Source organism: Cygnus olor, chromosome 7, assembly GCF_009769625.2.
Source record: "Cygnus olor isolate bCygOlo1 chromosome 7, bCygOlo1.pri.v2, whole genome shotgun sequence".
In the NCBI taxonomy this organism is placed as follows: Eukaryota; Metazoa; Chordata; class Aves; order Anseriformes; family Anatidae; genus Cygnus; species Cygnus olor.
The window spans coordinates 7,454,488-7,474,311 of record NC_049175.1 but is presented as its reverse complement, the minus strand read 5'-3'; the positions used below and the strand labels follow the sequence as shown (position 1 = coordinate 7,474,311).

The window sequence follows — 19,824 nt, the reverse complement described above, 5'->3', positions numbered from 1 at the left end:
CACAAGTGGTGACTTAATTTATGAACACATCCTTGTGCATGTGCCCCTTTTTAAAAACATTTTTAGAGAGAATCTGTGCTTTCTGCTTATTTATCGATACTTGGAAACTTGCAGTAGGCCGCTTAAGGTTGGTTGGTTGATCTTTTCAACATCAGGGTGTAATGGCTGAAGTATGTAATTCAATTTTATTTATTTATTTAAAAAAAGAATAGTCTGAAAAACACTTCTATGGTTATTTATTTCAACAGCCTCGGGCAGCTGTTATTGCCAGCTAAAATCTCTTCCTGTTTATTGCCATGAAAAAATGTTCCCAGTTCATTTTATCTGGCTTACATGTTTGAATCAAAATGTCTTAAATGTATTAATGCTATGATTAATTTTATCCTCCAGACCTTTAATTTTGTTGGGTGTGTGTTTGTTTGTTTGTTTGCTTTTTGCAATGAATTATAGTTAGGTAAGTCATATTATCTTGATTTTTTTCCCCTAAACTCCTTAAACCCCTGAACTTAAATATGTAATATAGAAAAATCCACGAGGAGAATATAAAATATTTATCTTTCTAGTGAACCTTAAAATGAAAATCAGTAAATGATGTTAATGGTAACCAATAGTAGCAGAAGCAGAAAATCAGAGGCCAAATTATTCTCGGGCCTGTGATTCATAAAAGGCTGGGGGAAGTGCATGTAGGGTATTAAATATGGCAATCAAAGCAGTGCCAGGCAAAATATCCCTGCAGGCCCACACCTGCTGGTGTTCTGGCTTTCACTGAGAGCAGGTTGTGAGCTCCATCCCTTCTGCAGAGCAGTGTCCCCTCCTTGTTCCTGTCCCCCCAGGCTGGACTGCAGCCTGCTGGCAGCGTTACTGGTGGGCCTCTTAACTGGGAGCAGGCAGGTATCTGGGTACCAGCTACAGCTGCAGTGTGTCCTAGGTTCAGAGGGAGAGGGGAAAGTGATCCTCCTCCTTTAGCAAGACACATGTAGCCCAAATCAGGCTGGAGCCAGGACGTTAAGTTTCTGAGATAAACTACAAATCAATATTATGGGCTCTAGAGAAATCTATAAATTGCCAGGCATTCAAATATTTTGTTGGGTACTTCAGCTGTAGATCGATTTTTTTTTTCTTATTTAAACATGAAAAATTTTTGCATCGTACCCTAGATTAGGCAGTTTCATAATTGATTATGCTAATTGTTCCTTCACATTGTGTGAAGCAACCTCCCAAAAAACAATTGCCAAAATATTTTCCAAGACATTGCATGTAGAGAGCCTGAATTGCTGAACAGACATGTTTAAAGATTAATATAGTGCACGTATGGAAACAGCTTTGCTCAAATAAAAAAAAAAAAAAGGAAACCGCAGAGTTAGGTATTATCAGGACAAAGGCTGACAAGCAGAATAGTTAAAAAAAAAAAAAAAATCCATATCCAACCATAACTAATGTTCTTCAACTGTAATTTATTTTAGTTTTTTAAAAATATGAATAAGGGAACTGAGAGGAAAGGTAGAAAATGCCCACCTGAAAGAGAAGTTTGTATCTTCTTTGATAAAATTGTCCATACTGCAGGTAGGCAGCCTTCTAAAAAGTACAGAACTGCGGTCACTACACTGCCAGTAGATGGAAGGAAAAGAGGTGATTTAACCCAAAGTGTACTCAGTGCTTCCTGTGAAGTGCTAAGTGCTCTCCAGTCCCAGTGACTTCAATAGTGCTACTCCAGAATAAGCTTGAACTGAAGGGCAGAATCAGGGATAGGATGTTTTAGCCAACATGAGCACAGAATTTTTACATGTAACTTCCTCAAAACTGAAAGAATGAGCTGTATTTATTAATTGACGTTCAGCTTTTGGTTGTTTTTTTTGTTTGTTTTTTGACAATTGCTGTTTCCTATATTGTGTTGTGAGAAAAGCAGTATTTTTCTTTTTTGATAGTACCTTTTACTTTAGTTTCACAGAGTTCCATCAATAGCAAATCATTTATGAAAATGAAGCATGGTACTGCCTTTTTCCAGGATGAGTTCTTGTTAGTATGATTCTAATTTGAGCACCAGCACAGCACAGCACCATACTTCTATGGGTATAGCTGTTGTCAGGAGAGCTGTGACTTTGACTAAAACAATACATCCTGCTGCCCTAGTTAGAAATACTATCTGGGACATAGCTGTAGGATCATACAACCTTCATTTATATACTCATGCACACATTTCTTCAAGTGGGAATCATGCGGAAATGATCAGAATAGACTATTCCTGTCCATTGAGCAGATACTTGTTCTCGAGTCCAGTTGGTCTATTTGCTAACCATGCTGCATGGCCTAATTAGCATGAATGAGAGCCTGTGAAAGCAATGCAACGTGTGGGCTTCAATAACTTCAAGTGTACTTATGAAAAATAGAATAATTGTATTTTTATAATAACGAGATTGACTCTTGTGTCTGTATATTATTTCAAATAATTCTGACCTCAAGACATCTTCTAAGATTTCTTAATTATCCTAGAACTTAATGGACGGTGTTGTCTTCGTATGCAGTTATTGCTATGAGGTTGACTAGTAGTAAATGCTTTTTTAATGATAAGCTTTCGTTTGTTGATTTGAACTAAAAAGCAATAAAAATGCCTGAGTATGTTTTGCTTCCTTTATTTTGAAACAGTGAGATTCTTCATTTAAAATCTTTCCTGAAAGGTTGAATGCTTTGGCCCTTAATCTATTTATTGCGAGTTTATTGATATGTTTAAAAAGCAATAATTGCAGATGTGTTATTTTTTGCATGTGTTCTATGATTGCTCTTTTCTTTTTTTTCTCTTCTTGGCCTGCATGTTTGCTACTACAGGAACCTGCTTGGGAAATCAATGACAACAGAACAACCTTCAGTCCTCTAACTAACACGGCGACTGGGCCTATGGGTAGTGTTTTAGCAACCAATGGAACATTTTCAGGCTGCCTCAACAAGCAAGAGATCAGCTTTTCAAATAGCTCTTCCTACTTAAAGACTACCACAGTTAGATCTTCCATGTCCTCTCAGTCTGTGACTCCTGACATTTCACCTGCAAAGAGTAATCTAGGTTCAAAACTAAGCCCTGCCTTGGCTGATGGCAATAGTCCTGTACACCAGTTGAGCCCTGCAAGGCAGTATAACAACCCTATTGGCCTTTACTCAGCAGAGACTCTAAGGGAAATGGCTGAGATGCATAAATTAAGTCTCAGACGAAGGGCTTCAGAAGGTGGACTTCCTAGAGGGTAGGTAACATGGTAAAATATTTAATATTTAAATAAGTTCATAATAATATTCAAGTATGATTCTGCTGAAAAATGAATGTACTAGTACCTACCCTATTGAACATTTGTCTTGTAATTGTGATTAAGGTCTGGAACAATCTTTAAATTGCATAGTACCCCCCACAATATATACACAGTACAGTTGCAGAATAACTCTTGGTCTTTGGTATCTGAATTGCAATATGGATTGGCAATAATCACCAGAGCATGAGGAAGAACTATGACTGAAGTAATCACCTCAGAGTTTTGGCATTTTCTATTTTAAACTAATGCACGCAGTCTTGTAGAGTCTAGTATCCATACCAGCCATTATAGAAGCTGCTATAAAGGAGAAATTGCTTTGACCAGCATCTGACATCCTAGTGTACTGCAGTGTCTTGCTATAATTCCTTAATGTATTGGCTTTCCTATGCAAAATGAGTCAAAATCGCAATTTGCTGAATCCTCTGGTTTGAACATCATCTGTCTCACATCTGATCTCACAGCTTTGTTCTTAACTTGTATGTTAAGAAGGTAAAATCTGCAGATGCTGCCTTTGATCCCACACTGTCAAGGTTTTCAGTGTGTTAGTGTATTGCAGACTGTTTTATTGGTAGGTGTGTAAAGTAAGCAGCTTGGGCTACAGTACATGAGAAAGAGCTATATTAAACAAGTTTTCCAACTTTTTCTGCCTTCATGTATTAATTTGCAAACAAATCTCAAATTTGTTTATTTGTGTTTAAAAATGAAGAGAAGTTTCTTATTATGAATATGGGAAGAAGTGTAATTTCAACACTAGGGACTTGGTTACATGAGGAAAAAAATCAGACAATCCATTCAAGGTGTGATAATAAATGCATATTTTCAAGTACTTTATATCTGATTACAGAAGCTCTTTCTAAGAGTAAAACTAAGGGTTTTAAGTTGTTGCAAAGGATATTTAATTCCTATAAAAGATCACATACACATGCTTTAGATGATTCATGCAATCTAGATAATTCATCACAACTCTCTTGAGCAGTCAGCATTTCAAATCCTAATTAACTTATCTGAAGAAATCCTATACTCTTTTCTCATACTGGATAATTAAGAAAGGCCTTTCTTGTTTAAAGGAAAATAGTTTAAATTAATAAGCAAGATCAGCAAAATAAACCTCAAAATGCTCCTTTCCTCATTTACATTTTTTTTCAGGACAACCAATTCTTGTCTTATTTCAATACACAAAGTTTCCTGGGAGTATATCTCACTGTCTTTCTCCCACTATCTTCACATACCTTCTTAACATCCACAAGGGGTGAGTGTGAAGGGACTGTATTTTGGATGGCTCAGCATTCTGAGTATTTCTCTATTATTAAAATTACAACACAGCTGCATTTACCACTCACTGGAGTCAACGTGAACCACATTTTTGATGCCAGAGAGCATTGCAATAGGGCTACGTAATATAATGACTGTGACTATTGGGGTAGAAAAGAAGTGTAGCTGCAGGAAACATTTCACTTTCTTCACTCTGTTGCTTTTCCACACTTTGTCTCCTTTTTATGTGTGCATTCACAGCCAAATATAATTAAAGCTCTCTGTTAGTGCCCACCCGTGGCAATACACTGAATAACAAAGGAAGGTTGTACCTTGGAACAACCATCTGAGATTTTTTTCTGAGTTTGAGCAAAATTTGAGTCAATTTGCTGACTAACTGCCTGTAATGTCCGTAGCAGTGATAAACAGTCTATATTTTAAACATGAATAATGAGCAAATAAAATATATGAAAAATTATCTATATGTTCTGTTAAATCAGCCTTTATCCTGCAGCTCAGGAGCAAACTGAAAAGATGGAAGAGCCAAGAGCTATTAAGTACATGTGTCTTCTCAAGTAATTCCTCTGAGCTTTAGAGCATTCTGAATCTCTGTTTACATGCAAAAAAAAAAAAAAAAAAAAAAGAGTTCATTAAATCTTTCATTCCTGCTTCCACTGGAGTGTTGCCCATGAAGTGAGAGGCATCTTTCTTACTGCTCTGCAGATAGTAACATGGAATGTGCGACTATCTTGGGACTTCATATCATCCATGATAGTCTTGATCTCATATATGAACAAGCACACAGGGAGAGCACTGTAAGACCTGCAAAATCAGCTCTGGACTTTGTTGTTTTGGATGAGACAAAGATTATTAAATTATGGAGCTTTAAAACTTGAAGTTATTATGCATTCATGAACATCCACTTACCAGTATAGTAAAATCTCCAAAAAAATTCAAGTTTGGGGGTAGATCTAAACATGTATTTTGTATTTCAATTTGCTGTTGTTTTCATCAAATCTTTTAAGCTTAATTGTGCGAATTGCTGTCAGAGGCTTAGCTAAACCCTTTGGAAAATCCTATCAGTAAACTAAAATTAATCTTGAGACTATTTCCTTGAGCTTTGAAGAATAACAAAGCATGTGTTTCTCTGATACACTCTTACATAAAGATTTTACCATCCTGAGCCAGGGTGGAAAATACAGAGGTGGCTTGTTAAAAGTGTGGAACTTTATGTGCTGAAAGCTCTGGAAAGGGGAGCATTAATAAATATGAAGAGTGAGTCATAGGTTCTAACATGTGGTTCTTTTTCATTCCAGCCTAAGTTATTTTTCACATTGTAGGTCAAGGGCAGTAAATACCTGCCCCGCGTGTACGTGCCAGGTGGCTTGGGTTACTGGCTTCTTACTGCGTGACCTCTGTGAGCAACAAGTTGGGTGTTTCATGCGTGTCTGTATTTAGAATTAAGCTAAAATAGTGTGTGGCTCTGAACTGGAGAGGTTTTTTTCATTGCACACTGAACATAAAGAGAAGGAAAGCTTTACTCATTTTGAAGGAAACTAGTAACGACTTCACGTCTAAAAAAATCTTTCCTGAGATAACGTGGCTGTTGAGCTGTTCCTAGTGTGTGGACGTAATGATTTTTTATCTATAGACATATTTTTACATGCAAATAAGTGGTTCCTGTCATTATGGCCTGTCTTAAGGATCCCACAGTTCTGCCTTTGAAGTGTAACTGTACCTGCAAGGCAGAGACCTGGATTAGAGGATTAAAGCAGCCATCAGAGTCCACTTCAGAAAATGATACTGTTACACCATGTTTCATTGTAAATGAGTGTCCAGCTGTCCTGTAGGTACCTAAAATGGATATAGGATCATTGAGGTGCTTACAGGCTGCAGTTTGTTCCTAATATAGCTCTACTGGTTCCTGTAACAGACTGATATATTTGGCTTAACATAGGGTTTATGAAGTTAGAAGAATATTCTTGAATCTGAGAGGCTGTAGAACAGTAATTGTAGACAGTGATCTGTGATTGCTTTTCCATGGAAATGCAGAAGTGCAAATCCTTTACTGCAGCTTTGTCTCATTAGAGTATTTTTCGCTCATGAAAAATGCAGCAGGATGAGCCAATTGCAAAAGGACTGTGTGTATATATAAAAAAAAAAAAAAAAGGCAGTATATCAAAGGTTCCCAAAGACAAAAGCAGAAAGAGAGAAATCCAGTTTGAATGTCACTCTAATATTGCTGTCCAGTGTTTTGTATCAATCCCAGATCCACTCCAGATCCAGCCATGTTACAGCAGCAATTTGGAAGGTTTAGTGCCCGGTTCTGTCAACAGCATTCTGTGCAGCTAAATAGGAAGAAATGTTTATTAACTGATGCTGGACTCTCTTCCTTTTTATTTTGCTCAACCTATGATAAATTACTCTTCATTCAGGAATAAGAGCAAAAAACTGGTTATCTAAGTTTTGAAGAAACTAAGGGAAAAAATATTGCAGCCTGTTAAAGCTATTTTTCCATCCAAAAGAAAGAGTTATTTGCCAATAATATAATATAATATTACCGTCTGAGCATGCTATCTTCATTGCTGCAAGCTTTGGCCTGCATAAGGCCTACGTTTTGAGCCTGGTATTGTGTTCCTTTGGAATGACCATGCAAATCAGAGTCTCTTCTTGTTTATGGAGTGAAGCAGAATATAGGATGACCATATTTTTTTTCATACTGTGTACGTAACACATGGAATAAAACGTTCAGATTTGGATAGCCAAATTAGAAAAACAGAATGCATGGAATCTCTCTTCGTTTCATGTGCAGAAAATTAGGAATGACTATGCAGAAATTAATTGGCTTACACCACTGTTGGCATAATGTAGGTGCAGTTTAATTTAAGCCAAGAGGTTGTTAAATATAAAGGCATATTCTTTAGGTTTAGACTTAGAACGTTCTTTGGGTATTTTCCAGCAAGTAAAAGACAAAAAAGTCAATCTTGCAATAGCAATTCTGAGGATGGCGTGAGAACAAACTTCACCCCTGAATATTTAGTATCTGAGGGAAGAGGATAATTTCTGCAGCTCATTTGGTATTGTCAGATGAGGATATACTCAGCCAATATTTTTTTTTCTTTTTTCTACCATAGACTTTGACAATAGCACATTCAGGGATGCACAGCAATAAAATCAAGGGTCAGCCAAAATGCCATGGTACCTTGCTAAGTCCTAGTGGATAAACTATAATCCCTGCATTTTTTCCTTTTTTAATCATGTTGGGGTTCTCAGACATGCATTTGCTTTTTGTTCTTATTTGTAGATGGTCCGAAAATAAAGCTTTAGTAAGCTTCTGTAAATACCTTTTGCCCTTTGCACTCTAAAAACTATTGCTATTTTCTGTTAGTTGTTTTTGATGTTGTTTGTTCTCTTTCTCTTCTTTTAGGTTATAACCAACACCACTTCCAAGTTAGTATCGCTTCTATACAGTGCCAAGTATTCGTGTTACGCTCTATGTGTGAAGATTTGCTTTCTGGGGTAGCATGATCCCTTGTGTTCCTGCTGTGTTTTGCTTACAAGTATTGTTTTTTTTTTTAAATAATCTTATTGTTATGGCAAGTGTCATATGCTGCCACTGCTGTCCAGTGGTGCTATGTTCTAAGCACATGATGTGTTTGCCATTTCGTGGTGATGTTCTAATACAGCAAAATGGAGTTAGCATCTGTGTTTGCTCAGTTCTTATAAATACTTCCAGATTTTTTCATCTCTACAGTCAGGATTGGATTCCTCCTAACTTTTTAAAGAATCTTCATGCCTTCAGGATTTGGGGGGCCTGATCAAAGCCTTTTTTGATGTGTTATTAGTGATGTATATTTTATCGTAAGTATTAAGTTAATTTCTGAAGGCCCACTCCACTAAAATTCACATTTAGGTTTGTACTAGATACTGATATTGAAAAGATCTAAAAAGTAATTGACCTGAGTAAAAATGTTCCCCAAATAATAAGACACCACTGATTTGAAGTTGTAATTGATCTGCTTTATTTAGGGAAGTTCACAGAGTCCTCAGCTCTGATCTTTAGTTTCCTAGGATAAGGGCAGAGGGTTCTCTCTAAATTACTGCTTATGTCTCTGAACTGAGTGTTGTCAAGAAATTGCTGAAGAGTCTGGGCTAAATTCAGCTTAAAATAAATAATGGTCTTGGTTAAATGTCAAACTGAAAAGAGAAGGTTAGAAGCAGCAGAAGACATAAAGCTGAAATAATATTTAATGCATATAATGTACACTGGTCTGGCATTCTCAGTTGATTTTATGAGGTGTGAGAGTGATGTCCTGCATATGATATAGCTCCTTTGGACAAATGAAGTTCTTGCCAATTTACATTGATAATTATTGTTACAATTGTATTGGAAAGCAGAAGTCACATTATAGGGGTGTTACTATCTTACTTTCTTTGGCATTCATTTTTCCGTATCATCAATAGTCCTTTTCCAGCTTAGCAGAAAAATCCCGTTCACTTTGCACATTTGCTCCGGCTGTCTGTAGGATCTTACTTCTGCCACTTTGTCCTGGAGCACAGCATCCCTTACAAGTATTCATGCCTTCTGTTTACTTCCAGGGTTATAACGAAAGCTCTGCAGCTGAAAATCTGTACCTTTTTCTATTGCTTTTATGGGAATCTTGTTGACTTCAGTGAAAGTTTTGCCTTGGTATGTGTAATATGATTAAAACTATTGGAAGGCATCACTGAAACTGTTTAAATGCCATGAGTCAAAGGCTAAATCACTATGACTATTGTTGTTAGGAAAGCTTAGGCTGTTCTAAGGTTAGTAGCTTTTATTTATGTAATTGATTGTGGAAACCAATTGTTTTGAGCATTATTCTTTAGAAGTGGCAAATTCAACCTCTGTCTTTTCATTCATAATCTTCTCAGATCTTGGGTTTAGAATCTCTTCAATACGTCTAATAGTGTGTGGAAAAGAGAACACTGAATTCCAGATTTCAAGGACCTTTGTGTTCCTAAAGATCAGGTGATTGATGAGGGTATTACAAAGAAAAGACCACTGTTAGAGTAAGGCATGTGCATGCTGGAAGGTCAAGAGTATAACAGCTTGCACATCTCTGCACATCACATTTCAACAGATGATTTTTTTAATAATAATAATATTGTCATAGTTGAAAATAGCTAATGAAGGGACATTTTAAATGTGAAAATGTCTTTGTAAAAAGATGATTTTCACTTTGCACTGCAAGCATAATGCAGCTTCCCGTTTCCCTCCCTTACAGTGGTGTGTGTAATTAAAAGCTATGGCTGTAATACAGCATGTGTGTATGTATGTTTCTGTTTCTTGAGCATGTTGCTGTTAATGTTCTATCAAGTAGTTTTGAGTCGTGTGTAATCGTATCTCTCCTACAGCCCATCTTCAACCAGGGCATCCCACCACTAAAAAAGCTGAAAGCATAACGGAGTCCTCTGGCTGGATTCAGGGGTGGCACGTCACCTTTCATAATCACTGGAAAACTAAGCCAGATGGCTGCCAGCTTTACTTGATTTTCCATTTTCCTCCATGCAGAGTTGATGGTTCAGATTTAACACTCAAACACCCCCTGTGGCTAACCCATGACAGACAGGAACACTCTTGTTCCACTACCAGAGCTGATATTGTTCAGTCACAGGAGGAAATTCAGCAAAACTTAATATTGGCTGATAAACTTATGATCTAGTGGTTTTAAACTGAAAATGAAACTTGATTTAAAAATAAATAATGTTAAAAATATAGTAATATTAACATATAAATATATATAAATATATAATATAAACTATAAATGTGTGTGTTTATATAAAAATATATATAAATATATAAATATAAATTTATTTATAAATTATAAACATATGACTAATTTAAAAATAAATAATCTTAAAAATAAGATTTGGGGGGGGATGGGATGGGATGGCAGGGGGTGGAATATATCCACTTCTAGCTTTTGGCTCAGTTCAAAATGAAACCTTTGTGACATACCTGTGTTTCTCAAAGGATGGACTCTATTTTGCTCAGTTCTGGTGAGCATCCAGAATCTATACTGCTGTCATCCTCCTGCTGTTGGCAAGATAAGAACAGCACACGGGATATTAATCTTATCTCCCACAGGTTAGAGAAGAGTGGTTACTTCAGTGACTGACAGCTGAGCTCTAGATGTTTCATTAAAACTCCAGACAATCCTCAGTCCTCACTCTAGGACTGTGACAATATACAGCTAGGTGGTACAAGGAACCCAGGTGCAATTTGGTGGAAGTCTGACATTGAACTGACTATTGCTATGGGAACTCCAGTTATCTTGCTTATGGTTCAATTTCTCAAATAAATGCCCTTCCTTGTAAATGAAGCCCAGGATGGGCTAGGATGGCTACACCCTCCAACTGCAATTGTCCCATTGATTGCAGCGTGAGGTATTTTGATTTGAGACTGAGCATTTATCATGTTACAGCAACACTTTGGCCATCTGCAGATTTTGTGCAGATTAATTTAGATTCTGCAAAGAGAGCTTTGAACATTAAAAGCTTTGAGTACTAAATTTCACTATGATTAATCATGCAGACAAAAAACACCGTAACCTAAATAATAGCGAAGCTGACATCTGTTCACCCCATTGCACTTCCTAGCACTTTGTAAGACCCTTCACTGGGAATTCTCTGAAGTACCTACATGCATCCGTGGGTATGGATATATACAGGTGTGCATGTATATATGTGTGTATACACTTTATATATTCATGTAAGAATATAATTTTAATATCTGTAAATAATACAAATAGGGATTTTTTTTTTAAAGTGACAACTCACCTTTTTTTCTGTTAGCACGTTTGTGAGCCAACACAAAAATGCCATCCATGAGCACAGCCAGCTTTGAGCTGTTACTTGTTAGTATGTTGTCTCTTATTCTCTGAACAGAAGCTTTTGTGGTGAGATGCCGTGAGTATGCATGCACACTCCTCTCTTGGTGCTTTTTCTCCCACTTAACTATCACACCTTTCTCCTTTCTTCCCTCCCTTCCCTTTTGAACCTCACTCTTGCATAACCCAGTACGGAGTTCACGGAGCGTTTCAACCCCAATGTCCTGAAGGACTCTGCCCTGTCTACACACAAACCCATTGAGGTGAAAGGCCTAGGCGGCAAGGCTACTATAATTCATGCCCAGTATAACACTCCGATCAGCATGTATTCCCAAGATGCTATCATGGATGCAATTGCAGGCCAGGCACAAGCCCAAGGTGGAGAATTTGCTGGGTAAGATTATTTCTTTGTGTGAAATGTTCTTCCTCTGCATGATACACCTGATAACCCCTATGTGCATGACAACAGCTCTTCCTTGACTCTTTTTTCTGGAGTATCTTATCCATGAAAAATACAAATCAGTTCTAGATAGTGCTTGAAAGCATTTTATTATTTTGAAGTTAAAAGGGTGGATAATTAGAAAATGTAACAATTATTTTTAGTATTCTTCCTAGAAATGGTAAACCCCACCAAAATACATTTAGTGCACTATATATGAAGTTAGATGACTTTACACTTATCATGACCGTGCTTTGTAATAACCACTGTATTAATGTGCATAGTTCAAAAAAAGAAGGGGGTGGGATTTTGATTGATACATAAAGAATGTGACGTATTTATTTAGTACTGTCTACTGTTTTATTATTCAGAACAGAATGTTCTGTATTATCCCTATCCCTAGATTACGTATTGTACATATGCATATGTCTTATGCATATGCTTTGGTATCCTTTGGACTATGGCAAAATCCATTGATCTTTAATGATTTTGCTTTTCTAGTGCATATTTCTGCAATTCTTATCTGATAAACTTATCCCCATTTCTTATGGCTTAACTGAAATTATATGTGGCACGAATGTAGTGCTGTTTCTTTCTTATCAAGTACCTTTCTGCCTAAAACAGAACTTAACTGCTTATCACATGACACTGAAATATAGGTACAGCAACACGCATAAACAGTTTCTTTTAAATGCTAGCTGCAGCCTTATTCAAAATGCAGATACTTTATGTATTTGCTTGTGCTCCCTTCTACTGGCCATTTCTATTTTTTAGACTTCTTATTTCACTAATTTTCTGCACCGATATTATTTCATTGTGTTCATCACGACTCTCCCTAATTGAGAGGAGGACTCTTTCCTTCTCAGCCTTTTGTTCATGTTGACCATAGCTCAGTGAATCTCCACAGGTGTTAAGTAGACCCATCTTTCCAATTAGCAAAGTACGATGAAAGAAATTCATTGTGACTGTGGTTTTTGTAATGGTTCACATCCTTCATAGGCATGGATTGATATATTGGTATTTTCTGTTAAATGCTATGGCATTATATAATGCAAATAGTACTTAATGTTTAAAAACTTGACTCCCAAGCCTAACATCCGCCTGACTCCAGAGGAAACTCATGTTTCTATTTCTACATTCAGTCAGGTGCAGAAAACTCTTTAAATCTGCTGTGCTGTGTGTTACAGCCTGTTTTGTAACTTTTTTTTTTTGTTCTTCTCAGTAGATTGTATTATTAACACAGGATTTTAAATCTAGATATAAAGGCAGGGTTCTTGTTGATGTAACAACAGCCTACCCATTGACTGACCTGCAATCATTTGATCAAACACGTAACTCATTTCTTTAAGGTGTTGCTTTGACATTTGTGTTATTCTGAACTTTAATTTGCAGTGGAAACTGAGGATACTCTTTAGTTTGCTAGTTGATCAAGTCTGAGATAAGAATTTGCTTAATGCAGAAATAATTGTATGAGAAGCTTCTCATATAAAAGCAGACCAAATTGTGTACTGATTCATTTGGTCTCAATTCTCTGCCTATAATGTGGTCTCAGCACTTAATTACTCTTCTTTGGGCTTTTAGTGTTACATTACAGGTAAGTCCTGAAGCCACAAGGCAGTATGTAAGACAGTAAGTGTACTTGCACTGCAGATCCAAAGGGCTTCGGTTCTTTTTGGCAGGCAATAGCTGGAAACACTGTTTACTTTTGTTATCAGTGTCATTAGAATTTGCATAAGGGTTATTTCTCCAGTTTGACCACTTGAAATCAGCAATGTTTCCTGTCAGTGAGATCAGCACAGGTGTATGTTGCTTAGAAAATAACCCACATATACTGGGCCACCAAGGAAAACTTAAAGGAAAGCTTATAAACTACACTGCACTTAACTCAGACCTCATGCTGGAGCTTAAAGGTAGCAATGTTTAACTGTCCTGACTTCATGTCTTTTCTTATTCTATGTTGCTTTGTTACAGTTGATTTTGATATACCAAGAACCAAGAGTTGGTTGCAATAAAACATTGTGGTTAGGTATTTCAAGTACATCTCTGTCAAACCTCTTTTGAATTCCATTAGGCCGTTTCAGCCAAATTCACAATTCGTGTAAGCAGATGTAAATCCAACAATTTTATGAGGATTAAGATCTAACAGTTCCAGTAGCAGAACCAATAATGTGATTGTACAAACTAAATAAAGTCTAGCATTTTATACAGTAAGTCAGCTTGGCTGCATGATTTACCAACCTGCAGGAATTGTTTGGGTTTTTTTGTTTTTAACTTTCAGAGTTTTCATTATGAGGTATAATCAGTCTAATATCCTATGTCACAATATTTTGTTGAATGCTTACGTTAGGGATAGAAATCTATAGTCCTTCCTAAGTTTTTACTTACCAGTTATCGACTTGGTCAAATTAAAACTGAGTAATGATTCCAGGAAGTGATTCACATGGTAAGCCACAGTTTATAATGAAGTGAAAGATAAAATCACGTTTGTACTTAGCAAAGAGGTTTGACTGTCTTTAAAGATTGTTTTAGTATTAATAATATCTGACCTGTATGATGATGTGGAAAAGAGAGAAGTTTTTTTGTCAAATCCTACTGTAGTATCTTAGGAGATTGTATGAAAAACCTTCAAAAGATCTAACCCCTTAGGGCAGATTTTTTTTTTCAGTAACATCAGTTTGAGGTAATGTGCTTAAAGATGCATGATATTTCTGCACATGCACACCCAGATGGAAAAAAAATTAAATTAACAAGAGATATAAGAGCTACTTATTAACATTGTTATGTACATCATCTGGCTATCTCTAAGAGTCAACTGTCACATTTAGCTTTATGAAGTGCTTATAATTAGCGATGCTCTGTGTTTTGCACTTCCATGCTGAGTGGTTCATATGTCCTAGTTACTCATCTGCAATATAATTACAATTTTAGAAAAAGAAAGAGGCCTGCTGCATTAAAGACAGAGTTGGAAATATTCCAATGTATTGCATTAATCTAGTTCAATTTATAGGAGCGTATTTTACTTTGCTAGAGAAGGTTAATTCACCAAGCTCCATTTCCTGCCTTAATCATCTACCACAAAGATATTAATATGTCATATTAATGCCACACATTGCTACTGTAAAATTTGTGATCTAGGCTCTAGGGGTGTTTTAACTACCTTTATGCAAATGGCATATCTATACATACACTTTTAAACTGCTTCTTTGTATACTGGTGATAATATAAGAATAAAGCATTTTAGCTAGAGCATTTAAAGAACGGAATTTGAACTGTCCATGATTTGCATACCATTGTTGCCACAGTAGTCCATGGTTGAAATCAGCAGTGTTATTTATGTAGTTGTTTATTATCCAGTCTGCAGCAGTCTGCAGTTGTGAAATTTGCTATCATATCCAGCAGTTTTTTAAACTTCAGCAGCATTAAATTGCAAGTGTAAGATTATATTAACTGTTGGCCAGATAAAAGCAGTCACCTAGGACAGTAATAAGACAAAAGATACTGCATGCTTAGTCAATACTAAGACAAATGCCTGAAGAAATGGAAACTTGAAAACCTGGGTCTGCTTTGGGGGAACTTTTTTTTCAGAGCTTGAACTAAAGATTCCTATTTAGGTTTTTCCCCTAAGCTACACTCCACCATGTAGGTAACCGTACTGAAACACAAAAGAAAAGGAACTGTTGGTTGTGCCCAGCTGGGTCCTCAAGAAAGTGAGAAGTTGGCATATTCAGGGGTTATAAGGAATATAAATACTCCTTTTATTAAAAAAAAAAAAATAGTCCTAAGCAGTTGGGGTGTGATACAACCCTGTATCGCCTACGCTGCGAGTCCGTAACATATGTAAGCACACGTCATGTTTCTGAGCCACCTGCAGTCTTACCTGAAGAATGCATCCATGCTATTGTCAGGTGCAAATCCATTAAAACAGCTGATGTTATGCAATGTGAAGTAGAGATGTGTGTCAGCTGGAAAGTACAGATATTTAAGGCATTACCTGGTAATACGTTTTTATTAGTGTAACTTTTTGTTGTTTGTGGAATGCCAGACATACTTTGGGGCTTTTTATTGATTTCTCTCATACTTTAAAAGCACAAAAACAATTTCCTTGTAGATTTTCTCTGCAAAATGGCATCCTAAAGAATTCCAAGTTTGAGCCTGAAGCACAGAAGCAACTTTTACAGCAGGTGACTGCTCCCTGAACTTTATAGCACTGAGTTAGTTGGACCATATGGCCCGTCACTTTTTAGAGTCATTTCTAAGTTTTTGTGAAGTTGAGCATGCTGCTTGCAAAGCTCTACGTGGAATAGCACATTAAACCAGTTACAATAAATCACTTGCTGCAGAAATAGACCTTGTATTTACAGAAGGCATGGAGTCAAATTACTATATGACTGCATACATCATTCCCTCACTGTATATTTCTGCAGTTCTGTCACTATTTAAACTGTGCTATGCAGAAATTTTCACAGAAATAAAAAAGCTATTAGTAAGTCTATTTCTCATTTGCATTATTAATCAAAGAGAGCTTACCTCATTTGTGCTACAGAGTTTTGTAGCTTTTGGTTTAGGTGTACAAAACTGGAAGTTTCTGGATATATCACTGTTCAACGCAATTAGGGACATTGTAAGAGCCTGAGATATGTTCTGCTGCTGAAGATTTTAGATATAAAATATGGGCGGTAGTCTTGAGTACAAGTCAAAATTTCTTATGTTTCACAAGCTTAGTAAATGATGAATCCAGAGTTATGGCAGCTGGATGTTTAATTCAGAGTTTTGGCTAAGAATAATGATCTCTGGAAAAAAATGTAAAAGCCTATTACATTACTTTTATAATGAAATATGTTTTCCATTTTTAAATGCAACCTTAAAGTACACTGTCTCAAAACTATAACAAAACATAATATCAACATTAAGCTGTTTTTGTAAGAAATGATATTGGACAAGAATGCTCAGAGAAATAAATAAATATTTTTGACTGGCATAGTCTCCTTTACCATCACACATTGTTATAACCACCATAAGCTTGTGGCTGCATTGGCTGAGGAATCATGAACAGACATTTCCATGCATTTTCACATAGTTTTGAATATACAGTTTGAGTGATAGCAGGTCATTTCAAAGTTATAATCTCTGTTAATTCACCTAATACTGATCTATGTATTTTTCATTAAAAGTGATATTTTCAAAGCCTTGCTTTAGATTGCTGTTATTTTGGACAAGAAGCTGTAAGACCAGAGCGAGGTTGAGATGAAAGTTACCATGTGCTGTTTCACAACGTTTCACTTTCTGAATTGCAGTACCCTTCCTATTAAAGATCCTCATGTAGACAGTGCCTCTCCGGTGTATCAGGCTGTGCTTAAAACTCAGAACAAGCCTGAAGATGAAACTGAAGACTGGGGTCGCCGTTCTGCCAATCTGCAGTCTAAGTCTTTCCGCATCCTTGCCCAGATGACTGGAACGGAATACAGTAAGTCAAGTATCAAAACACCCCCTTCATTCTAGTTTTAGATTTATGCCTTTATTTTCTTGCATCAGTATTAGTGACCGATAGTCCAGGACAATTCACGTCCTGCTTGTAGTCATTGTCACCGAGAGCTAAGATCTGAGAGCCCTGTATGTAACTAAAGGGAACTAGGAAATCAAAGTGTTACATCTCACTTTTGCTTTAAGAAGCAAATTATTTGATCTGCTAAGGGTCTCAGCAGAAGGACATCTGTGACCCCGAACTTCTTCATATTTACAAATCAAATCTATGTAATCTTTCACTTTTCAGCATTTTAGACAACCAAAGCTGTCAATTCATCAGAAAAAAGATAAAGAACTTAGTTCTCCTGTAACAGTCTTTTATAGAAGTGACTTCCTGGATCATCATTTGCATTGTACAAATGGTTCTCTGTCAGCTTTTTATGTAAACCTAGATCTGCTGTGAATGTAATGGGAGTTTGAACTTTGTTGCTTATTGACTGTGGAAATGTTTTTCTGACCAACTGGTAACTAACCTCAGATCTTGTTTGTGATCTAGAGAGAAGGAAGTTCAGGGCCCTTTCCCGTATCACAGGGAAATACTTAGTATTTTCTCCTTGTATAAATGTGCTGCTGCCTCTGATGCTTTCTTACAAAACAGCAGACCCTCTCTGTAGGATCATTGCCTACAGCTGTGAAACACTGCTAATAAATGAATGAGAAAGTAGTTGTAATAGCCACTTTCCCCCTAACATCCTGCTTCTTAGCTCTAGGGAACTGCTCCTCTTCCCACTGTTATAAAAGCTACTGCTGCAAAGTCAGCATGAGTGTACCTTTAGACAGGCTTTTGATACTCTTCTAAAGAACTTGTAATTTTATCATAAAGTCAATTCTTTCTTTCTTTCTTTTTTTCTTTCTTTTTCTAACTGCAACCCTTTTTAACTGCAGTGCAAGATCCAGATGAGGAAGCCCTGAGGAGATCAAGGTAAGAAACTCCCTGTGAAATATATGGCGTTCTCTTTATTGATAACCAAATAATATTTTGAAACAGCATTAATACAAGCATATACTACTATTTTCTTGTCTTAAAATACTTTAACACTTTTACTTAAATGTCACAAAAATTCAAATGCTATCAATGAGAATAATTTGAATGAAAAAGGTAACAAATTGGCATGTATTTAGGAAAGACGGTGCAAAAAGTGTGATTTCAGATCTGAAAGCTCTCTGCACATGCAACTTTCATGTACTTTACTGGGTGTGTGAATGCAATGAGATCCTAAGACCAAGCCCTGTGTAACCGCTTGATGGTGTAACTGTATGAAAATATATAATGTTGTGATAGCATTGAAACTTATGTGCAATTTATTTGGATGATCCTGACTGATATCCGATTCATCTGGAATGATACAGTAAAGGAGTTGTTTCCATCCATATCCGTAACCATTTGCTTATGTTTTGTCTGAAATTAGTGCAACCCAAACCTGTAGAATATAGAGGCACAGGACTGCTTTTGCTAGTGGAGAAGTGTATTTGTCTTTTAGGACCTAACAATAATGCTGATAAAATGGGTATACTCAGCGAGATAACAGGGAATTAAAGACCAGTGATCACATTATGTTGTCCTATACGGCCAGGAAAAAGAGTTACTAGAGGTTCTTTTGCACAGCTTAAAAATTGAAGTTTAATTGGAGCATCCTGCATGCAGCCTAATTTTCTGTTTGCATACTTGAAATCCCTATATCACGGTAGCTTCTCTAATAAACTGGCTGGTTTGTGATGTGTTTTTGATACTCGATCCACTTGCGTGTTTTTTCCTACTACTTCTTTTCCTTTTCTTCTTTTTACTGCCATGTGTCTTTCATAAAGGCTTTGAGCTTTTGATCACAGCAAGTTACAAACGTTGAGTCAGTGAGAAAGATGTCTGTCATCATCCCTGTGAAAATACAATACGTTTACTTTCAGTTTATGTCTGCTATAAGCCTTCCACTGCAGTTCACTGAAGTTCATGGCTGGATGTCTGAGTATCAGGCTTGACGTTATATTCCTTGTGGATTCATTTCTTCCCTCGAATGTGCAAGCCTAATTCGTAGTGAACGTGTTGTGCATTATGTGCTTTGATGTAATAGCACACATCCAAATCCTTATTATGGTGGGATTTAAAATGTTGTACTGAACCTAACAGTTCCCCTGTATGCATATCTGACAGTAGCATATTCTCTTAAAGAAATAATCTTTCTAGATGTTGTCTGTGGGTTTATAAAATACTAGGTATTGGAAATTAACATGGTATTAGATATGTTGAGAACAATGAAGTAATTTAAAGTACGTGACTATATCTGCTGTACAGTGCATGTTTTCTGCAGTTTTGAGGTGTGTGTTATCCTTTTTTTTTTTTTTTTCCCCCTCTCACGAGGACAGTAATGATTTTGAATGTATGTAGGCACAGCTGCATTACCTAGAGAAATTTAAGGACATTCATTGGTAGCAGAGGCAGAAGGGAATATAT

General features: G+C 36.6%; 1 protein-coding gene across 12 annotated transcripts in view; it reads left to right on the top strand.

The window, feature by feature from the left end:
* The window catches only part of LDB3 (LIM domain binding 3), a 121,687-nt gene that overhangs the window by 55,280 nt on the left and 46,583 nt on the right, over positions 1-19,824 (top strand). For 10 of the 12 annotated variants that reach the window (XM_040563354.1, XM_040563365.1, XM_040563356.1 and 7 more), the window contains 3 exons: positions 2,824-3,230; positions 17,150-17,319; positions 18,264-18,300. In XM_040563354.1, the coding sequence (XP_040419288.1) occupies positions 2,824-3,230; positions 17,150-17,319; positions 18,264-18,300 (614 nt within the window). Of the gene's footprint in view, positions 1-2,823; positions 3,231-7,971; positions 7,995-11,606; positions 11,811-17,149; positions 17,320-18,263; positions 18,301-19,824 lie in introns of all 12 variants that reach the window. The other 2 variants (XM_040563362.1, XM_040563366.1) reach the window with 1 other exon arrangement.